Consider the following 19,732-nt stretch of genomic DNA (forward strand, 5'->3'; position numbering starts at 1 on the left):
CCCTAATCAACATAGATCATTAGTCCAAACTATAAGTATTAATGATTTACCTAATCAGTCCCCGTAAATTTAATCAGTCTCTTTTAATCACTAAATTAATTCTTGATCAATACCAATTGAATGATATTATTTCTCAATTAATATATTATTCATATAATATATTAATAAATCACAAATAACCTCTTTCTCAAATATCCATCCTATCAAATTGCTCCGGTGAAGGCAACCCAAAAGGACCATGCTACTATCGGGTCAAGTACATACCAATTATAGTTATGGGCTTAGAAACCTAATCCAACAGTTCTGCCGATCCGATTTGCAGTTTCACGTCGGCGACATGGTGATGCGGAAGGTCTCACCTTGGAATGGTGTGATCTGCTTCAGGAAGAGGGGAAAGTTAGGTCCCCGATACATTGGACCATTTCGGATTATTGCCAGGGTTGGCAAGGTGGCATATAGACTGGATCTGATAGAGGAGCTCCATCAGATTCATAGCATTTTCCACGTCTCGCAATTACGAAATTGCATATTAGACGAGGATGAGGTGGCGTCGTTGGATGACATTCAGGTCGATGAATGCCTGGATTATGTTAAGATGTTGGTGGCTGTCCTAGAAAGGAAGATAAAGGTCCTACGTAACAAGGAGTTACCTTTGTTAAAGGTATAGTGGAAGCATCGGAAGGGATCCGAGTGGAATGGGGAGCTGGAGGCCGAGATGCGGGAGCATTATCCGAAATTATTCGTTGCAACAGGCTTCGAGGATGAAGCCTAGTTCAAGTTCTGGAGAGTTGTAACATCCCAATCTTCATGTATGAATTGAAAACTTGTTGTTTATATTTTTCAGGGCAACTCTACGAGTTGGAAGGCTCCAACTCGTTGTGTAGAGTATTTAATGCCCACATATCTTTAATGTCTACTCGACGAGTTGAAGGCTGAACATGAAAACCCTATTTTTTAGGATTTGCAACCTATTTAAAGGCCTTAACTCTCACTGATGGCCTCCTTCATCGCCTCCTTGTCCAGAGAAAACCCTAGTTCGTGCTTTTTCCCTCATTGTGTGTATGTGTGTGTGAGCTTGGAGAGTATTTTTGGTGCTCTTTTGGAAGGAACAAGAAGCTTGAAGAAGTTGGCTGAAGGGAGAGGCTGTAGATCTGATGTTTACTCTGTTGTGGTAAGAATTTTGAGGTATAAAGTGGATATCTTGGTCATTTATTTGCTAGATCTCTTCATTTGTGAGTTTATGGTCCTTATTAGCTTATATTTGAGTCATTCTTGGATTTGAGCATGTCATGTAGCTATGACTTCAGATTTGGACGTTTCATGGCCTCTTTTAACATAAAATTCCCATCTTTATCAAGTCTTGGCCCTCCTCTATGCCCTAAACCCCTTATTAAGCTATGTTTAAGTGTTTTATCCCCTTTAATGCCATGCATGGACGTAAAGTTAGCAACTTTACGTGGTATCTCAGTCCTAGAGGACCAGATCTATAGTTTGGAGCATTAGACTCGCTTGGGAGATGGTTGAATGAGTTAAGACAAGGAAAACTCAACGAGTTGCTCTGCCAACTCGGCGAGTTCACCAGGGGTTTCATCGATCTTCTAGGCACTATACGAACTCAACGAGTTGACCTAGGTTTTTGCGGTGTTCTGAGTTCTAAAGGAACTCGACGAGTCAGTAGATGCACTCCATGAGTTGGGTCAACATGGACTATTGACCTTGACTGTTGACTTTGACCTTAACCATGGCCGACCAAGTTTGACTTTAAAGGTATTTTTGGGAATTCGGGATTTTGATGGAGTTAGTCACATGGTGATTGTAGGCGGTTGCGTTCGGAGCCTTGATTCGAGAGTTGGATAGTGTCAGTCGGTGCTACTTATGAGGTGAGTTTTCCTCACTATACTAACAGGGTCGAAGGCACCAAGGCCGACCCTTTTGGATTGTTATCCCGATTATCGTATGGTGCTATGCGTAGTGATATGTTAGATTCGTATCCTAGTGTATAGGATGATGTTATGATTGATGATCTGTTAGGCCTGTATGATTATTGTATGTGCTAGCTAACGTTTGATATCTATGTGATGATTGTGTGATTACGGGTAGGTTGAGGCGGTCCTGCTTTGTGCCCTAGGCCAACAGACCCAGGGCGGACTAGATAGATTGAAGGCCCATTAAGGCGTACGAGTCAGGTCGAAGGCCCGAAAAACGGTTCAGACAGACTGAAGGCTTGGTGGGGCGGTCCAAACATGCTGAAGGTTCTGAGAGTGGGCCAGATAGACTGAAGGCCTGATGAGGCGGTCTAGTCATGTTGAAGGCTATATATGTATATTGTTTGTTTATGATATTGTTATGTTGTATGGTGTTGGTATTTTGGGGGAACTCACTAAGCTTTGGGCTTACAGTTGTCGCAAAAATCTTTGTAAGTTAAGATACACATATTTTATTTCAAGATAAACTTATATTTATGTTCATAATTATTATTATGAACTTATAAATAACATTCATCAATAATTTCAAGTCAAAATATTGATTGATCTACTTACGGTAGATGTGCATAGAATGGTCACGTTGGTTTGGTTGTTGGATTTCAGAAAGCTATATGCCAAAATGATCATGCCTCCTAACTGTCTTGTCTGGCTAAGCTTTAGTTGATAGATCTGGATATAGACATTGAGATTAGTGAGGAGTCTAAACTATAATGATTATAATCACCAGGATTGTGAAACTAGACTACGGTTTAGTAGTTTATGGGTCTAGGTCTTTTTGAAAGTGCGAAGCGGAGCGCTGCCGATATCGTCAGTCACCCACTTTTATCAAGTGAGTGCATAACTACTTTCAACTTACATATATATACAAATATTCTAAATACTTAAATACTATGTGCGCTATTTTGTTGTATTTAATATATTTGTACAATATGATATGATGGTTACTTGATCTAATCGTATATGGTTGAGTAGTAAATGGTTGTATGAAATAATAAATAATAAGATATGATAGGGCCGTGTGAGATAGTGGATGTGATAGGTTAGTGGGTTTTGTGCGAAATAACAAGTTATGAGTTGCCGTGCCTATCCAAAGAACTATTGTACTGTCGTGCCTATCCAAAATACTATTATACTGTCATGTTTATCTAAAAGTACTATTATACTGCCATGATTATCCCAAGTACTAGCGTACGGTTTTGTCTAAACACTTACGCCTTGTTTCCGAGTTTTTTTTGTAAATTTGTTAAAGGAAAGGGAAGGAAATTTTTTTCAGAAAGAAAGAGAGGTCAAGGAAAATATTCATTATTCCGTGTTCCCGAGTTCGAAGGAAATTAAAGGAAATAAAAGGAAAATTTTAAGTTTTTGTGTTTCCGAGTTAGGAGGAAAAGAAAATAAAACTTAAAATTTTTCTTCCCCTCACTTTCTTCCTAAATCCGCCTAATTTTGGGGGAAATTTTGAAAGGAAAATAAGGCTCCAAAATCCTTTCTCTCCTTCACTTTCTTCCATTAATGGAACTCGGGAACATGATTTTCTTTCGATACCCCTCACTTTCCCTCCGTAGCCTCCTATTTCTCTCATTAAGTAAAACTCGGGAACAAGGCGTTAGGGAAATATAGATGACTGCTGTCAAAGATCATTTAGAAAAGATTTCTCAAGATCATCATTATAGGATTATGAAGTGAGAATAACAAGAATGGGGTAACAGGGTTTTTAAATGTTGAAGTTTGTATAATTAAAGATTATAATATTGTGGGTTGAAAACCTTATGTGTTCAACAGGTTTCTCAACCTAATCACTCAGTTTCTTTGTATCACAGGTAGCGATACGAATATACTGATAGATAATGTAATTATCTGTTGAGAGATTTAAGAAGTTCGTGGGGTGCAAAAATATAGATATAAGGTTTGTTTATGTTTTTGTTTTGTATCAGTTATGATACCCCAAAGTTTTTAATAATCAATAAAAAAAAATTATTTGAAAATACTTTTTAAGGGATAAATTCCGTATTTATAAAGATCACTCTGATTTAAAATAACCATAAAAAAAAAAAAGAAAAAAAAGTTTACCAGTAAATTTGGGGACGTCACATTGTAGAAAAACAATATCTAGAGAAATATTACAAAATCCAAACTACGTTTATTTAAGGTCTTGATTTCGAATCCAAACTACGTTATTTAAGGTCTTGGTTTCGAGTTGATCGAATTGAAAGGCGGTTGAGTAGATACACATGGGTTATCTGATGTCTTGATTTCGAGTTAAGTAAGGACACTTTAGATGGAAAGTTTGGTTCTTGATTTCGAGTTAAGTAAGGACACTTTAGATGGAAAGTTTGGTTGGGATTAGCATGTCAAGGTGAAGATTGTAGATTAAATGGTGATAATAATGTTAAGTGGGTCTAATTTGTAAATAACGAACAAAAAAAATACTTTAACCCATTTTACGTGTGAGGTAAGTAAGTTCAAGTTCATTTTTTTTGTTTAATTTCATTTTTTCCATTTTAATGTTGTTTACATGTGAGGTAAGTAATTTTTTTTTTTTTTGTTTAATTTCATTTTTTCCATTTTACGTGTGAGGTAAGTAATTTCATTTTTTTTTGTTTATTTTAATTTTTTCCATTTTAAAAGTTTTTATGGGCTTTTAACTTCATTAGATTAAAACTTCTAGTTTAAATAAATAAGGCTACAAGGTATGGACTAAAGGTGGATGTTGTAACACTCAAACATTGTTACCCCACATTCCATCGTGGTATAACATTAATTTTATGTTGTTCTCAAGTTATAACATGATATTGAGAGAGAGAAAAGAAGAGAGAGAGAGAAAACTCCCACTTTCAATGTGTTATAACGACAACACACTTACCATAACATAAGGGTGAGACCGTGTTGATAATGTTATAACATTGTTATATAAAATCTAAATACTTCTTAACATATCCATACCTAATAACATAATAAAAATCATAATTCGAGTTGCTTAGAATAGATTTTATATGCTTTTATCTCTTAACTTTTATATAATTTTACACATTTAAAATTTTATTTATACCAAATCTTTTTACACAAATAAAAAATATTGTCTTCCAACTACTTCAAGCTAATTTTGCCAAAATACTCCTGCTCCATTAAAGAAATTAATCAATAAGCATTTTCTTGTCTCAAAATTGTTCTAAATTGAGTAAATCTTCGTAGTTAATGTTTGCTTCGGCTTTTGCAAACAAATTATTTAAATCTAACAATGACATCGACGAAAATAATAAAAACCTATTTACTAAGAAACTAAATTAAATTAAATTAAGTTTGCAAGAAAGTCATAATTGATTTCTCCCAAGAACAATTTTAAATCTAACCCCTCAAAAGTCTCGTCTTGAAAAAACAAACTTTTCAAGATCCAATATCCATACCCTTCTTTTCTACCCTAACTACGTTTGACTATTAACTAAACACCCTCATACCTATACAAACCTTCCCCTTTCTTCCTCTTCGCTCTTCTTTTATACGTACGATCTAACTTATCTCGTACAAACAAAACAGTAGTCGACGTTTTTGCTTAGCCATAACAATCGTATAACTCATTCAAGAACTCTTGGGTAATCTTACCTCATCTTGTTTGAAACCCATCATTTTCCGTAATTACTAATTTTTGTTTGTATATTTGGATATTCAGCCACCGACGATAGCACAAAAAACTAGTGGTGGCCGAATATATAACCTGCAAAAATGGCGTCGTCTTCGAATTCGCCATGTGCGGCGTGCAAGTTCCTGAGACGAAAATGCCAACCGGAGTGTGTATTTGCACCCTACTTTCCGGCGGACCAGCCGCAGAAGTTTGCGAATGTTCACAAGGTGTTCGGAGCAAGCAACGTCACGAAGCTTCTGAATGAACTGCACCCTCACCAACGCGAGGATGCGGTGAACACGCTGGCTTATGAGGCCGACATGCGCCTCCGTGATCCGGTCTATGGGTGTGTCGGAGTCATCTCCCTGCTCCAACACCAACTCCGGCAGCTTCAGATGGATCTAACCTCCGCCAAATCGGAGCTGTCCAAGTACCAGAACCACCATCTTTGTCATATGAATGGTGCAGCCACCCACGGACTCATTGCTCCGGCAGCTACCACAACCCACCACCACCATCATGACTTGGGGATCAACTTGATTAATGTCGACGGTAGTGATGTTATTAGTCAAGATCACCATTTGTACCACCACCCTGCAGAGTTCTTTCCCCCTAGGGATCATCAGCACACGGAGGCGATAAGGGGTTTAGATGTAAAATGTACTTATGATGCCACCGGCGGTCTTGGACAACACATGCAATATCAGCAACATAGGGCTGCCGGAAGTGGTAGCGATGATCGGAGAACACCCATTGATCCATCTTAAGGTTTTTTCAGCTTCTTCAAATATGAATCCAATTTACATAATACTGAATACTCCATATATACTTTGATTAATATCCAATCATCTATTATAACGTTTTACACATAATTCCTTTTAGCTCTTCAGTTTTGTTATAATATATATAAACCAAATAATTCCTTTTAGCTCTTCAGTTTTGTTATAATATATATAAACCCAAAGTGACCTAATTATTAGTGACAAGAAAATGAAAATCCATGTCTCTGGTTGAAGTCGTGTGCATTATTTTCTTTGCTCTTTAAGATTGTGATGCATCTTACTCATTTGATTGGGAGTGAAACTTCCAACCGTACTTTTCTTTGCTCTTTAATGCATTATTTTTTTCAATTTTTTTCTTACTTTCAACTCTATAAATTCAATATAATATTATAAAATATCATTTATAGTTTATATTTCAGAATTAATTTTTTTTTCTATTGAAGAGTTCAATGACCATTGAACTCCAAGTCCAATAAATACTAAACTGACATCTCACAATGATAGAGTTTCATCTGTTGAATGATACATACACATCACTATTGAACACCAAGTCTATTAAATACTAAGATGACATCTCATAATGATAAATTTTCATAGGAAAATCTCTAGAAAGGTTCAAATATTTTGAGAAATTTTTTAATAAAGTTATAAATTTTATTTTTTGAATAAAAAAATCCTAATTTTTTTTAATAGAAAAACCCAAAAAACCGGATAATTTATTACCATTAGCCATTTTTTACCTATTCATCTGATCACATGACCAAATTGTTAATTTTTCGAAAATTATGAGACTTTTTAATTTGTAGAGTTCGTCAAAATTTATGGATGATGTATAAACATATTTTTTTGCGTATTTATATGTATTTTTATGTATTTGTGTATTTTTTAAGTTTTTATATGTATATATTTACGTATTTTAAATATATAAACATATTTTTTTTACTCATATGTATTTTTAACCATTTTACATATCTTTTATGTGTTATTTTTTTTATGTATTATGTAATTATATATATTTATGTATTTATGTATTTTTTAAGTTTTTTTATATAAATGTTTATGTATTTTAAATGTATAAACGTATTGTTATACGTATTTATATGTATTTTTTAAAAGTATGTTACATATTTTTGTGTGTTTTCTATGTATTATGTATTTATGTATTTTTTTTGTTTTTTATATAGATGTTTATGTATTTTTATGTTTTTTAAATGTTTGATAGTACTATTTTTATGTATTTATGTATTTTTTACTTCAAGTCGTCTTTACCATTTCATTTAATTCGCACAACTTCTTCGAATATTTCTAGATGGTTTTATTACATACTTATATATTTTAAGTTTTTTCGATTCGATGTTTAATTTCAAGATAAGCTAAAGGGAAAAACTTAAAATATATGGGTATTGAGAAAAACCATCTAGACATATTAAAAGAAGTTGTACGATTGGATGAAACGGTGAAGAAAACTTGAAGTCAATTCATAAATACATAAAAAAAAATATAGTTATACATTTAAAATACATAAAAATACATAAACATCTATATAAGAAACTTAAAAAAAAATACATAAATACATAATACACAAAAAAATAAAACCTAAATATATATATATATATATATATATATATATATATATATATATATATAAATACGTTAAAAAATACATTTATAAATTTAAAATACATAAACAATATAAACATGTATATATAAAAACTTACAAAAAGATATAAATACGTAAATAAATATATATATATATATATATATATATATATATATATATATATAAATACATAATACATAAAAAATAACACAAAAATACATAAACATGTGTAAAATACTTCTGTGTGTGTGTGTGTTTATATATATATATATATATATATATATATATATACCTAAAAAAATACGTTTATACATTTAAAATACAAAAAAATACGTAAACATATACATATAAAAACGTAAAAGTACAAAAGAACATAAATATATATATATATATATATATATATATATAAATGCGTAAAAAATACATTTATATATTATACATAAGTTTTGAAAAAATCTACAGAAAAATCTCATTATTTTGGAAGAATTAACGATTTGGTCTTATGACCTGCTGAATGTGTCAAAGAGGGCTAAAGTGAAAAAATTAATCGGTTTCTTGGGCTTTTCTATTTAAAAAGTTAAAAAGTCGGGACTTTTTCTATTCAAAAAATAAAATTTAGAATTTTATTAAAAATTTTCCCAAAATATTTAGAATTTTCTATAAATTTCTCAGTTTCATATGTTGAATGACACATACACTTGTCATCTAATTTAACTCAAAGAATTCATCTTATGGATGCCGTTAATTATATGGTATGTATGTATTTTTGTTCTGAATATTGGATTCATCTAAAAAAATAATAAAAATAAAATAAATTTTAAGATAAGTAAAGTTAATAGAATACTTGATCCATATAGACATCATTTATTGAATTAGCAATTTATCAATAGCAAAATAAATAAGATACATTTTGCGGTTCATTTTTTATCATTTCTGTTTTGGTTCTGTACTGTTCTAACCGCTGCTGGTTTTTGCTTTCTTTAATGCATTTTGTTGTTCAAAAAAAAAAAAAAAAAAACTAAATAAGATACAATCTCTCATTGTTTATACATTATATTGCGTGTGTGGTTAAACATTTAAACAACCTGCACTTTTTATTGTCAATATTGTTATTAGTTACAGTAGAACCTCTATAATTTAATACTTGATAAATTAAGAACCTCGATAAAATTCATAATTTGTCCGGTTCTAACTTAGGACAATATCAAAATTAGATCCCAATCGATAAAATAACAAAATATATTTTTTTTAAAATCTCAATAAAAATATATTGGTCCCAGCGAAACTATAAATTAATAGTTACTAAAATATTCTAAAATTCTAGAATTGTCTAGTAAAAATGAATCTATAGTCACTATTTTTATTTTTTGTGTGTGAACTTCAAAATCTATATTGAGTTCATCTTTAAATCTCCCAATTGTACTTAAGAGTTAGACACTGTATTCTTGTATTGCAACAAAATGTTGTGAAGAATTGTTGCCGCCTGCAATGCTTCTTTCCAAATGATCGGTTTCAAAGGTTTTGAATCATCATCAACCAAATTTTGAACGGTATCTGTGATAATTTATTCAATGCTTTGAACCTCGTAACATTCATTATTTTCACCTCCATAATCCAACAACTCATTCACATCCATTTTGTGCCGATAATGCATTTCTGTAATCAAGTTCTCAAGCTCACGAATATCTTCTCCAGAATTTACATTATTTAAATCATTTTAGCAGGTTGGATTAATCACTGGAAATTGATTAATTTTTTTCCTTATACACTCCAATTTATTCTTCATGTCACGTGTGTCGACTGAGCCACTTTCTTTGAATCGGCGATACGATTTGATATCATGCCTTAACTTGAATTTCTCATGCCAATCCTGTGAAAGATTATGCTCAGAAGAATCTTGTGGATACGAAAGATTCGACGTCTGAACCGCCTTCTCTATGATTAACTCTCATGTTAATATTCACACGCTCTTGATGTTGGAGAAACCATTCATAAACAACTTTCTCCATCTCCGGATACTTGGTTGCTTTGTGATGCTTGGAAGATCCATCTTTGTCAAAGTTAGCTGAAATGAACCCCGATGATTTCTTAAGAGTGTTTGATATTGTTCCTTGACTAGCTTTCAAATCGAAAGTTTTGTCAACCCACTTCACCAAATCTTGTTGAGTGCATCCTTGACGATCTCTCTGATACTCGCATAATGGTTTTCGTTGTTGATTGGTCATCGTTGATTTTTTAACACCTTTTAGTTTAGAAGCCATAGTTGACGTGATTTTAAAGTTTATCATTAGACATTTTATAGTGATCATTCTAAATCTATGTACATTAAACTTGACAAGTTTATAAATGTGTAAATGTACATGAGAATTTTGAAGGTCTATGTTTCTGTTTTATTCAAATAAGTAAAGTGAACAGACATGAAAATTTTAAAGGTCGATGCATTAATTTGAGAGTTGCTTACGAATATAAATCAAGTCTTTAAATTAATAATTTATTAATTTATCGATATAATAATATCTTGCTAAATTTATAAACTATCACAATCCCAACATTATTAATTTATATAGATTTTACTGTATTATATTAATTACTAGAACAACTATAATAGTTAATTCTCCTAATCTTTTTATGAGGCTTCAACAAAATAAAAACCTCAAAATACGTTCATCACAATAGGAAAATCTTATTTGCAAACTTTTTCATGAATTAAAAAACAATAAATATTACATATGGACTCCATTAAAATGATTAAAGAAACTTTTTGTTAAGTTTTTGTTGATTGAAAGCTATGGTCACACCAAAATAATGAAAAATCTTTCATCCAAGAACTTATTATTTAACAAGTCGTTGTGCACTCTCACTTAAGGAGTAAGTTTTTTCAAACCTATTCATTTTGAAAAGGCTTAGAATAAACTCATATTGCATAGGGAAAATGATTTGTGACAGTAATCATTTTTTCTTTTTGTTCATATTTAGGTAATTGTTTTTTGTATATATTTGACAATTTAACTTGTTAAATGTGTTCATATATTACCATTAACATTGGTTATCTTACGTAACAATGGTAACATGTAAACATATTTAACAAATTTAATGGTCAAATGTGTACAAAAAAAGAAATTACCTAAATATGAAAAAAAACAAAAAGTTAATTATCTTGATAAGTCATTTTCCCCCACTTTTAATAGCGATTTTATTTTTCATATTTGTTTGTATTATTTTTTCAAACATTGTTTTTAAAATATCCATAATGAGTGATTATTTTTTCCATTTATAGTCTTTTGATTTTGACAAATCAGTTTTCCACTAGATTATTTTTAGCAAAAACTTACTATCATAAACATTAATTAAATATTGATAAATTCTAAACCATATTTTCTAATTAATAAATATTTTTTATGAAATATTTGATATAGTGTAACAATCGTTTCCGAGGTATAAATTTATTTAATTCTTCAGTTTATTTTGGGCTATAATTGAATTGTTCTTGAGAGTGGGCCTTTTATTTTGGGCCGAGATGTAAGCAGCCCATAAGCCGTACGCGGGGCGTAACCCCTTGTACGCTGGGCGTACTGCTTAAATGAAACGCGGGGAGGCTGAGCGTATGCTCATCGTACCTTATGGTACGCCCATCATACGCAACCAGGGGCAAACCCTAATTTTAAGGGTTGAGGCGTATTTAAACCTCATTATAGCCTCCCATTTGGCCTCCTCAATTATCATTCACTCCATAGAAACCCTATTTTGTCCCCTTTGCTCCTTGCTTGTGTGTGTTTGAACTTTGAGCTTATTTTTGTGAAGAAGGAGAAGAAGAGAAGTGGAAGAAGAAGCACTTAAGCACCTTGAGCTCATAGATCTGGGATCATTCCTTTATTTGGCATTCAAAAGAGGCATAAAGCTTCCAACTTTCCTCTTGTAAGTTTAGACCTAGGAGTTTTTAGAAGTTTGGACCTTTTAGGTCCAAAGGAAGGACCTTTATCTTGCAACTTCGTTTTTGGAGCTTGGGATTGCTATCCTTGAAGCTTAAGTGTCCCTATAGCAATAAAGTTTCAATCTTTGTGGCTTATATGGAACCATGCATGAGATCTAGTTAGCTTTATGGACGTAGAATGTTATTTGTGGAAGTTTGAGCCTTTATGAGACTTGTAAGCCATCAAGTAAGCAACTTTATGGCTTAAGTCATGGAATAAGCTTAGGATCTGGATTTGTAGCTTCTGGATCGGATTATTAAGCACTTAATGAGATGTTGGCTTAACAGAGTTGTACGCTGGGCGTACAAGGAAGTACGCACCACGTACAAGCCAGCAGCCAGTACGCTCAGCGTACCTTGGTGTACGCCCCGCGTACACTGCCAGTTTGGGCTTCGAGTGTTGGGCCTTGGTGTGGGCTGGGTTTCAGGCTTAGGGTCCTTGGGCCTTTATGTCCCATCAGAATTCAGTTGCTAAGGACCAAGGATTTAGTATTAGGCTTGAGTAAGGCCCAATAAAAGGGTTCTAGGCCCAATATAGCAAATTGGGCCAATAGTGGGCCTATAGTGGGGCCATGGATGGACTTAGAAGGAATTAAGGATTTGGGCCATGTTTGTGACCCACACCATAGTAGGGGTAAAATGGTCATTTTACCCATAGAGGAATCCCTATTCTGATTTAGTATTTTATTTCCCATGATAGCTGGGAAGCAGCCAGAGCAGCAGCCAGGGATTTCTCATTCAGGAGTTCAGCAGTCAGCATCACGAGGTGAGTTTCCTTCCAGTAGGAACGGGTCTAAGGCCACAATGCCGGCCCGTTTAATTAGTAGTAGTTTCCGGACCTCGATCTGATGTAGTAGTTAGAATGTTTGATGCCTTCGTGGCTCAAACAGTGTTTATGTGTTATGTGTTCCGGGCTACGACCCGATGCAGTATGCAGTTTATGTGTTCATGCTAGTTGATATGTTTATGATATGTTATGTTATGCTCAATTAGTTCCGGACTTCTGTCCGATTCAGTTAGTTCCAGACTTCGGTCCGATGCAGGGGACAAGGTCCCAGTCAGTTCCAGACTTCGGTTCGATGCAGTTAGTCCCGGACTTCGGTCCGATGCAGAGGGCAATGCCCTGGTTAGTTCTGGACTTCGGTCCAATGCAGTTTCCAGACTTCGGTCCGATGCAGTGGGCAAGGCCCAGTATGTGCTATATGTTAGTGCATGGTATGTGGTAGTTTGGGGGAGCTTACTAAGCTTTGTGCTTACAGTTTCAGTTTTGGTTTCAGGTACTTCTGCAAGTAAAGGGAAGAGTTCGGGTTGATGGCATCGCACATACCACAACTTCATTTTGTCTTGGGAGTTGTTTTAGCTTTTCATAGATGTGATTTGATACAGTCTTGATACAATTTTCTCGTGATACTTTGCTATGGTTTTGAGATATTGACGTATGGGTTTTATTTTATGATATTGACATGATGTTTTTAGTAATTATTAAACAAAAATTTTTGGGTCGTATTTTGGAATGTTACATATAGTCTCTTAAATTTTTTCTTTTGTTTTAAGCATATGCAATATTTTTAAAGTAATAGTAACTATCAATAAAATTATATAAACTAAATATATAATAATAAGTATGAAGGATCTTTTAAAAAAAATAAAAAGAAAATATTACGTAGCAAATAAAAAGTTATACTGTAAATGTTTTAAAATTATTGCAACTTTTTTATACTTTTTAATTAGAAGTTTATAAACTTTTTAATTTTTTTAATACAACATTCAAACTAGTATTTAATGAAAGTATTTTAAATGTTATAAAAAATATTAAATTTTCATACAAAATCTATGAAAGACTTTAAAAATGTTGTAAAAGAAAGTTTAGAAATAGTTGTATGAAAGTTAGAAAAAAATTGTATGAAAATTTAAAAAACAAAAAATTAAAAACCTATAAGAACATTTTAAAACATTTACAAAATATTTTGTTTAAAAACACATGTATGAAAATTATATGAAAATATATAAAAAAAAGTTAAAAAAAAATTATAAGCAAAGTTTAAAACATTGTAGTAAGAAAAACTATACGAAAATATATAATAAAAATGTTGTGATAAATTATAAAAAGCATTAAGAAATTTGAAAAAAACGGTTCACATTTAGATAATTTTTTGTACACATTTAACCATTTAACTTGTTAAATGTGTTTACATGTTATCATTGGCACCTGAGATAGCAGATGATAATGGTAATATATGAATATATTTAACAAGTTAAATAATCAAATGTATATAATTTTTTTTTTCTAAACGTGAACAAGATGAAAAGATAATTACCCTCACAAGTCATTTTTCATATTATAGATACTTTTATACCTTTCCAATATATTTTATTATTATTATTATTATTATTATTATTATTATTATTATTAAATGTGTTTTCATGTTTAGAATGGTTTCAGGAAGATGGTTCGCTATTAGTGAAGATATATTATCATATATAAAATTAATTGTATTTGAATAATTCATATGGTAATTTTGTCGTTAATTCTAAACTAGATGTAAGTCCATGTATTACATGGGTTTATTTAAAAGAAAAAATAAATATGAAATTTATTTGAAAAGTTTGAATTTATGTGAAAAATTAGAAAAATATTGAATTATTAAAATAAAGTGTTTTTTTTATCTTTTATATTTAAAAAAAATAATTTAGATCAATAAACAAAGAAAACTAATAAGACTATAATTTAGAAATTTAAAAATTTAAAGGAAAGTCAATTAATAAAATTGATATGTATTTATTATTACATTTATTGTAATTATTACATTTCAATATTCTATGTAATTTTTAAAAAATAGAAAAAACCACAAAATGACATGTGGAAAAAAAAAATTAATTTAAAATAACCACAAAATGATATATGGCCAAATCAATAAAAATGTGACATGTGGCAAAAAGATTTTTATTTATTAGAGTTGATTTACAATGAGAGCAATAATCAAACACTTGTTTTTTATTCAAAAACGAATTTGACCCACAATAGTTGATTGTTCTCTAGCATGTAAAACAATAATTTCTTTTTATTACTTGTTATTTCAAACATAAATCACACTCGAATATTAATAAGAAAAAAATCAAACCAACCTTGAACAGAACGAGCAGCACGTAGAACAAACTAAGGTAGTGGATTCTCGAATAAATCAAGAGAAGGATGACAAGAACACTCCTATGAGACTCATATAAAAATCTCTACTACTATCTACGTAATATATCTCCATGGGGAAACATATCAAGGCAACGCACTAGATTCAATCAACACATCCGATTGGTAATCACAGAAAACGATAAATGAAATTCTTTACCAAAATATACATATTGTAACGCCCGTAGATCCGGGCTAGTCAATTTAGAGGCAATAGGGGTCGAAAACAACTTTTCGACAAAAGATTATTTAGAATAAATAATCTTAACCAAGCTGTAGAACGTGTTACAAGGTTTTCGTACGTATAAAGAACGCCGAAATCCGAGTTATAACGAAGAAGTTATGACCCGTCGAATTTACGATAGAGCGGGATTTATCCTTAGCAATATAAACGAAAGTCATAGAATATGTTAAACTAAGAACATCGATAAAAAGAACGCCCAAATCTGACTTCGTATGAAGAAGTTATGATTTTTCGAAGTTTCGGATTAGCAGTGTACAACCCGAAATTCGAATATTAGATTGAGCGGTTTTCAGCCGACATGACCTAAATGAGAATCGAAGATCTCGTTAAGAGTAGCGTAACGAGAAAAAGATGGGTGAAAACGGATGTCGGATGAAGAAATTATGAGGATTTAACGGACCAATCCTGTCCCGGTCTATTAAAAATATAAAATTTAAAATCGAGTCAAAATTAGTCGATGAAGTCTAAACGAAAGTTGTAGAGTATGTTCCCACATTTGCGTGGATATAAAGAACGTCGAAAACGGAGCTTGTATGCGAAAGATATGATTTTTAGAAGTCGGAGTGTAAAATTTCGAAATCTGCGAGAGGTTGATGACGTGGCCGCATCTGAGCCATTGCTTGCTCACCAAGGCTTTGCTTCGGATCACGCCACGTCGACTCGCATCTACTCCCCGCGTCCGAGGCTGGGTACGCCCAGCGTACTTCGGTTCTTATCCCTTCCAAATGCGAGACAGCTGGAGGCTTGCTGGCACCCTTATCCGAGCATTACGCCCAGCGTAGCCAAGGACTACACCCAGCATAATCCGAGGCCTCGCTGGGTATAAAAGGGGGGCGAGGGTCTCCAACTTTTTCACACATTTTCTCACTCTCTCTCTAAGAACTTTCTCTCCCTATCTCCTTTTGAGTCCCCTAAAGTCTAGGTGATCCCCTAGCACCCGAGGGAAGCCCCGAGGCTCCCGGAGTCCCGAGAAAAAGGGTCTTTCGGTTTCGAAACGCTGCTCCAAATAAAGTTCCGATTTTCGATAAAATTCGCTGTAAGTGAGCTACGCTTACGTAATTTTTAATATAGTTTTCGAATAATTATAGGAATGTTATTAGGTCCTTAAAATAATTATTTGGGCAATTATTATGAGTTATATTGAGTGTTATTAACACTTATATAATAATAATAATAGTCAGACTAATTAATTTGTCGTGGTTATCGTCAGACTAAACCCTAGTGGTATTGGTACTAGATGTTATCGAAGGAAATTGTTTTGAGAGTATCGAAGCGCTGTCCGAGTGCTGAATCACCACCTTTCAAGTGAGTGCATAGTTACTTTCATCTTACACATAGATATGAAGTATTTTATATAAATTACGTGCTATGTGTGCATATTATCTGAATACTTGCTATCTATGTTGGATGAACATTTTTATACATGTTTTCAATGATTTAAAATGTATATGTATTTTATATCTACGATAATGTTGGGGTAAACATGGGTAGATATAATAGATGAAATATGAGTTAAATGATGAGTTGAGAGGTGTTATAGACCACGAGGTTAGGGTGAGAGGTGGACGATGTGAGCCTTTTTCCCAAATGATGGCCCCGTCATTCAGCAGAGTATCGATGACAACCACGGACTATTCTAGACAGTCCAGTGGAACACTAGCAGGCTCGCAACCTGTAGGTGTTGTGAACGATGTGTTCACTTGGTGTACTCTAAACCTTGGTGACCATGCAGACTTGGTACCTAAACCTTGGTGACCATGAAGACTTGGTGCCTAAACATTGGTGATCATGCAGACTTGATGCCTAAACCCTGGCGACTATGCAGACTTAGTGCTCGTTGTGTAAACCGTGGCAATGATGGACTTTGTGCCGATTCCTTAGGATAATCCTTAGGAATGAATGAACGAGGAATAGCTTATTCTTAGGGTAGACCCTTAAGAGTAAAGAAGATAATGGGGATGGGTAATTGGGTTTAATTGCTTGATTGTTTAAACATAATAATTATATTATTGTGGGTTGAAAACCCTATGTACTCACCAGGTTTCCCAACCTGACCCACTCAGTTTATTTATATCACAGGTGTTGATACAAAGTCACTTTACACTGAGATATTTAAAGAGATGTAGATCACTAGTGTAAATAAATATAAGTTTTGTTTATGCTTATGTTTCTGTATTAACGATGACATCCCAAACGTTTTGAAATGAATAAAATACGTTTCTTCGAAAATGTTTTAATAACGTATTTATCATGTTTTTCTGGGAACAAATTCCGCAACATTTATTAAAATAAGTACTCTGATTTTTATAAAGCATAAAAAAAATCGGTCTTTTTTGGCCGTGAAAATGGGGATGTCACACATACTGACTACAAACTATTAGATTTGATTCCATTTTGAAGTAAATAGATGTCCAAATTCACCCCTACTAGTGTCGAGTTATTTAATAAAAACAAGGCAACGAAAGGGGGTCGATGGCAGTGTATTAGTGGTCTCCGTTCACCTCCAAATGGGAAATCAACTGGTATTCCTTCAACCGATTTTGGGCTAGAAAGCATAGAAGAATTCACCATCTCATAACCCGATTGAGGGTTTACCTAAATGAAAACCCGAATCTCTTTCCTCAAGTTCTTCGATGTGCGTCACGGAGGCGAGTTCTTCCACTGGTGTCGATATTGAAGAGAGAAAGTGGAGGAGAAAGTAAACGGTGTAGATATGAAGGTGGGGAGCTATGGAGTTGGAAGAGAAAACCGACGAAGTGGTAGCTATGGCAGAGAGATTCCATGAAGGATGGAATAATAGAAATAGGATGGATCGATCAGGTGAAAGATAATTGGATGTGGGAGGCGGTGAGAAGATAAGGAAGATAGATGAGGAACACACGTTAAGGCGGTGGACAGAGAAAACACCACGTAACACAACACGTGTTTAAACAATAATCCAGACATCGACCATATAGAAAAAATAATTGCATAAATGGGTAAACCACAAAATAATAATAATAATAATAGTAATAATAATAATAATAATAATAAAGGAGCCAATGAAATCAATGTACTTTTCACCAAGGACTTTAGAATTAATATAATATATAATATCTAGTATTTCTTCAAATGTTTAAAATGCCATAAGGGTAATAAAAATATGGAAATTAAACATTAACATATCTTATAATCCCATAATATCGGGTAAGAATTTATAGATTTTGGCAACCATAGCTCCACCTATGGGGTAGAGTAGCTACTTTCGTAGTTGACTCCTGTCATAAGAACAATATACCTTCAATGGGACAAAACATGGTGAGAGTAATCTCATGAAATCATTGAACATAAAGAATATCAATAAATCTAATACCTCTAATACAAAAAAAAAAAAAAAAAAAAAAAAAAAAAAAAAAAAAAGATTATATAATCCATGGTGTACACAAAACGATGACAAGTAATAGATTTTAGAAATAGAAGACACACATAAGAGCTATGAGAGAGGCAAAACAAGTAAAATCAAAATACAAAAGGAACGTTCCTATAAGAATATATACAAGGACCTACACTATCCACACTAACCTTATTCCAACCTTCAACATCATCCTCTATGAGGTCATAGCCTTAATAAATGTTGTCTTCTCCATCTTAATATCATGTTATATTCCCATTTTCTTATCCTTTAGATCCATCTAATGCTACCGTCTCCACTCGATTAAGGCCATTGGTTGCCTTCTTTGAACATGTGCAAAAAATAAAAACTTTCTCTAATTGTGTTGATTATAAGTGCAAACTTACAATTAATCACTAAGTTAGCGAATTGAGATATATGTCTAAAAAAGTTCAATTGCATATCCATCGCAACATCCTTACTTTTGTAGTTTCCATCTTCATCTATCACCAATCCCATCTATATAACATACTTTGTCTAAATTGCACCTTATATAACTTTCTATTTAGCTTCATTATGAACTTTTGTAGCACAAGAGATTTGATGTTGACATCCACTCCAACCAACCCGCCTTTATACAATGATAACATCTACTACATCATCCCTTTTTTTATGGATCATAGACCCTAAGTACTACAATATCTGTCGCACCCCCAAACCAAGGATGGCGGAAACGTCCGGGGGTGGAGGACTTCATGTAGAGTATCACAACAATGAGTATAATAGTGCTCAAAGTAAATACAACCAACACAAATATAATTGAAAATGTTACATCGAAGCACATGTTTACATGATTCACATCAGTTACATTATAATACGAAATGAACTGTTTGACGATTTATCGTCCCATCCTCAAAACGTTGTTGATTTCCTGTTTTCACTGAATTCCTGAGAATACAAGTAGTTTTGAAAAGTGTCAAC

The 19,732-nt window shown here is 33.0% G+C and overlaps 2 protein-coding genes across 2 annotated transcripts; one reads left to right on the forward strand and one right to left on the reverse strand.

Annotated features, from left to right (window-relative positions):
- The first annotated feature begins 5,395 nt into the window (after window positions 1–5,395).
- Window positions 5,396–6,482, forward strand: LOC145029316 (protein ASYMMETRIC LEAVES 2-like). The gene is made up of 2 exons (XM_078977889.1): window positions 5,396–5,572; window positions 5,650–6,482. Exon 2 carries the CDS (start codon window positions 5,703–5,705, stop codon window positions 6,366–6,368), a length of 666 nt encoding a protein of 221 aa, XP_078834015.1. The 5' UTR covers window positions 5,396–5,572; window positions 5,650–5,702; the 3' UTR covers window positions 6,369–6,482.
- A 3,065-nt stretch (window positions 6,483–9,547) lies between these two features.
- LOC145030353 (uncharacterized) lies at window positions 9,548–10,244 on the reverse strand. The gene is made up of 3 exons (XM_078978730.1): window positions 9,948–10,244; window positions 9,751–9,853; window positions 9,548–9,669 (listed from the first exon to the last, which is right to left on the reverse strand). The coding sequence occupies exons 1-3, from the start codon at window positions 10,242–10,244 to the stop codon at window positions 9,548–9,550; spliced, it is 522 nt and encodes a 173-aa protein (XP_078834856.1).
- Window positions 10,245–19,732: the final 9,488 nt, after the last annotated feature.

Source organism: Lactuca saligna, chromosome 2 (genome assembly GCF_052625555.1).
Source record: "Lactuca saligna cultivar CGN05327 chromosome 2, ASM5262555v1, whole genome shotgun sequence".
NCBI classification, from domain to species: domain Eukaryota; kingdom Viridiplantae; phylum Streptophyta; class Magnoliopsida; order Asterales; family Asteraceae; genus Lactuca; species Lactuca saligna.

Coding starts and splice junctions, on each gene's coding strand:
- LOC145029316 (XM_078977889.1), top strand. CDS start 5,703: ATGGCGTCGTCTTCGAATTCGCCATGTGCGGCGTGCAAGTTCCTGAGA.
- LOC145030353 (XM_078978730.1), bottom strand. CDS start 10,244: ATGGCTTCTAAACTAAAAGGTGTTAAAAAATCAACGATGACCAATCAA. Junction 9,854..9,947: donor TTCTCCAACATCAAGAGCGT/GTGAATATTAAC, acceptor AATCTTTCACAG/GATTGGCATGAGAAATTCAA. Junction 9,670..9,750: donor CATGAAGAATAAATTGGAGT/GTATAAGGAAAA, acceptor ATTCTGGAGAAG/ATATTCGTGAGCTTGAGAAC.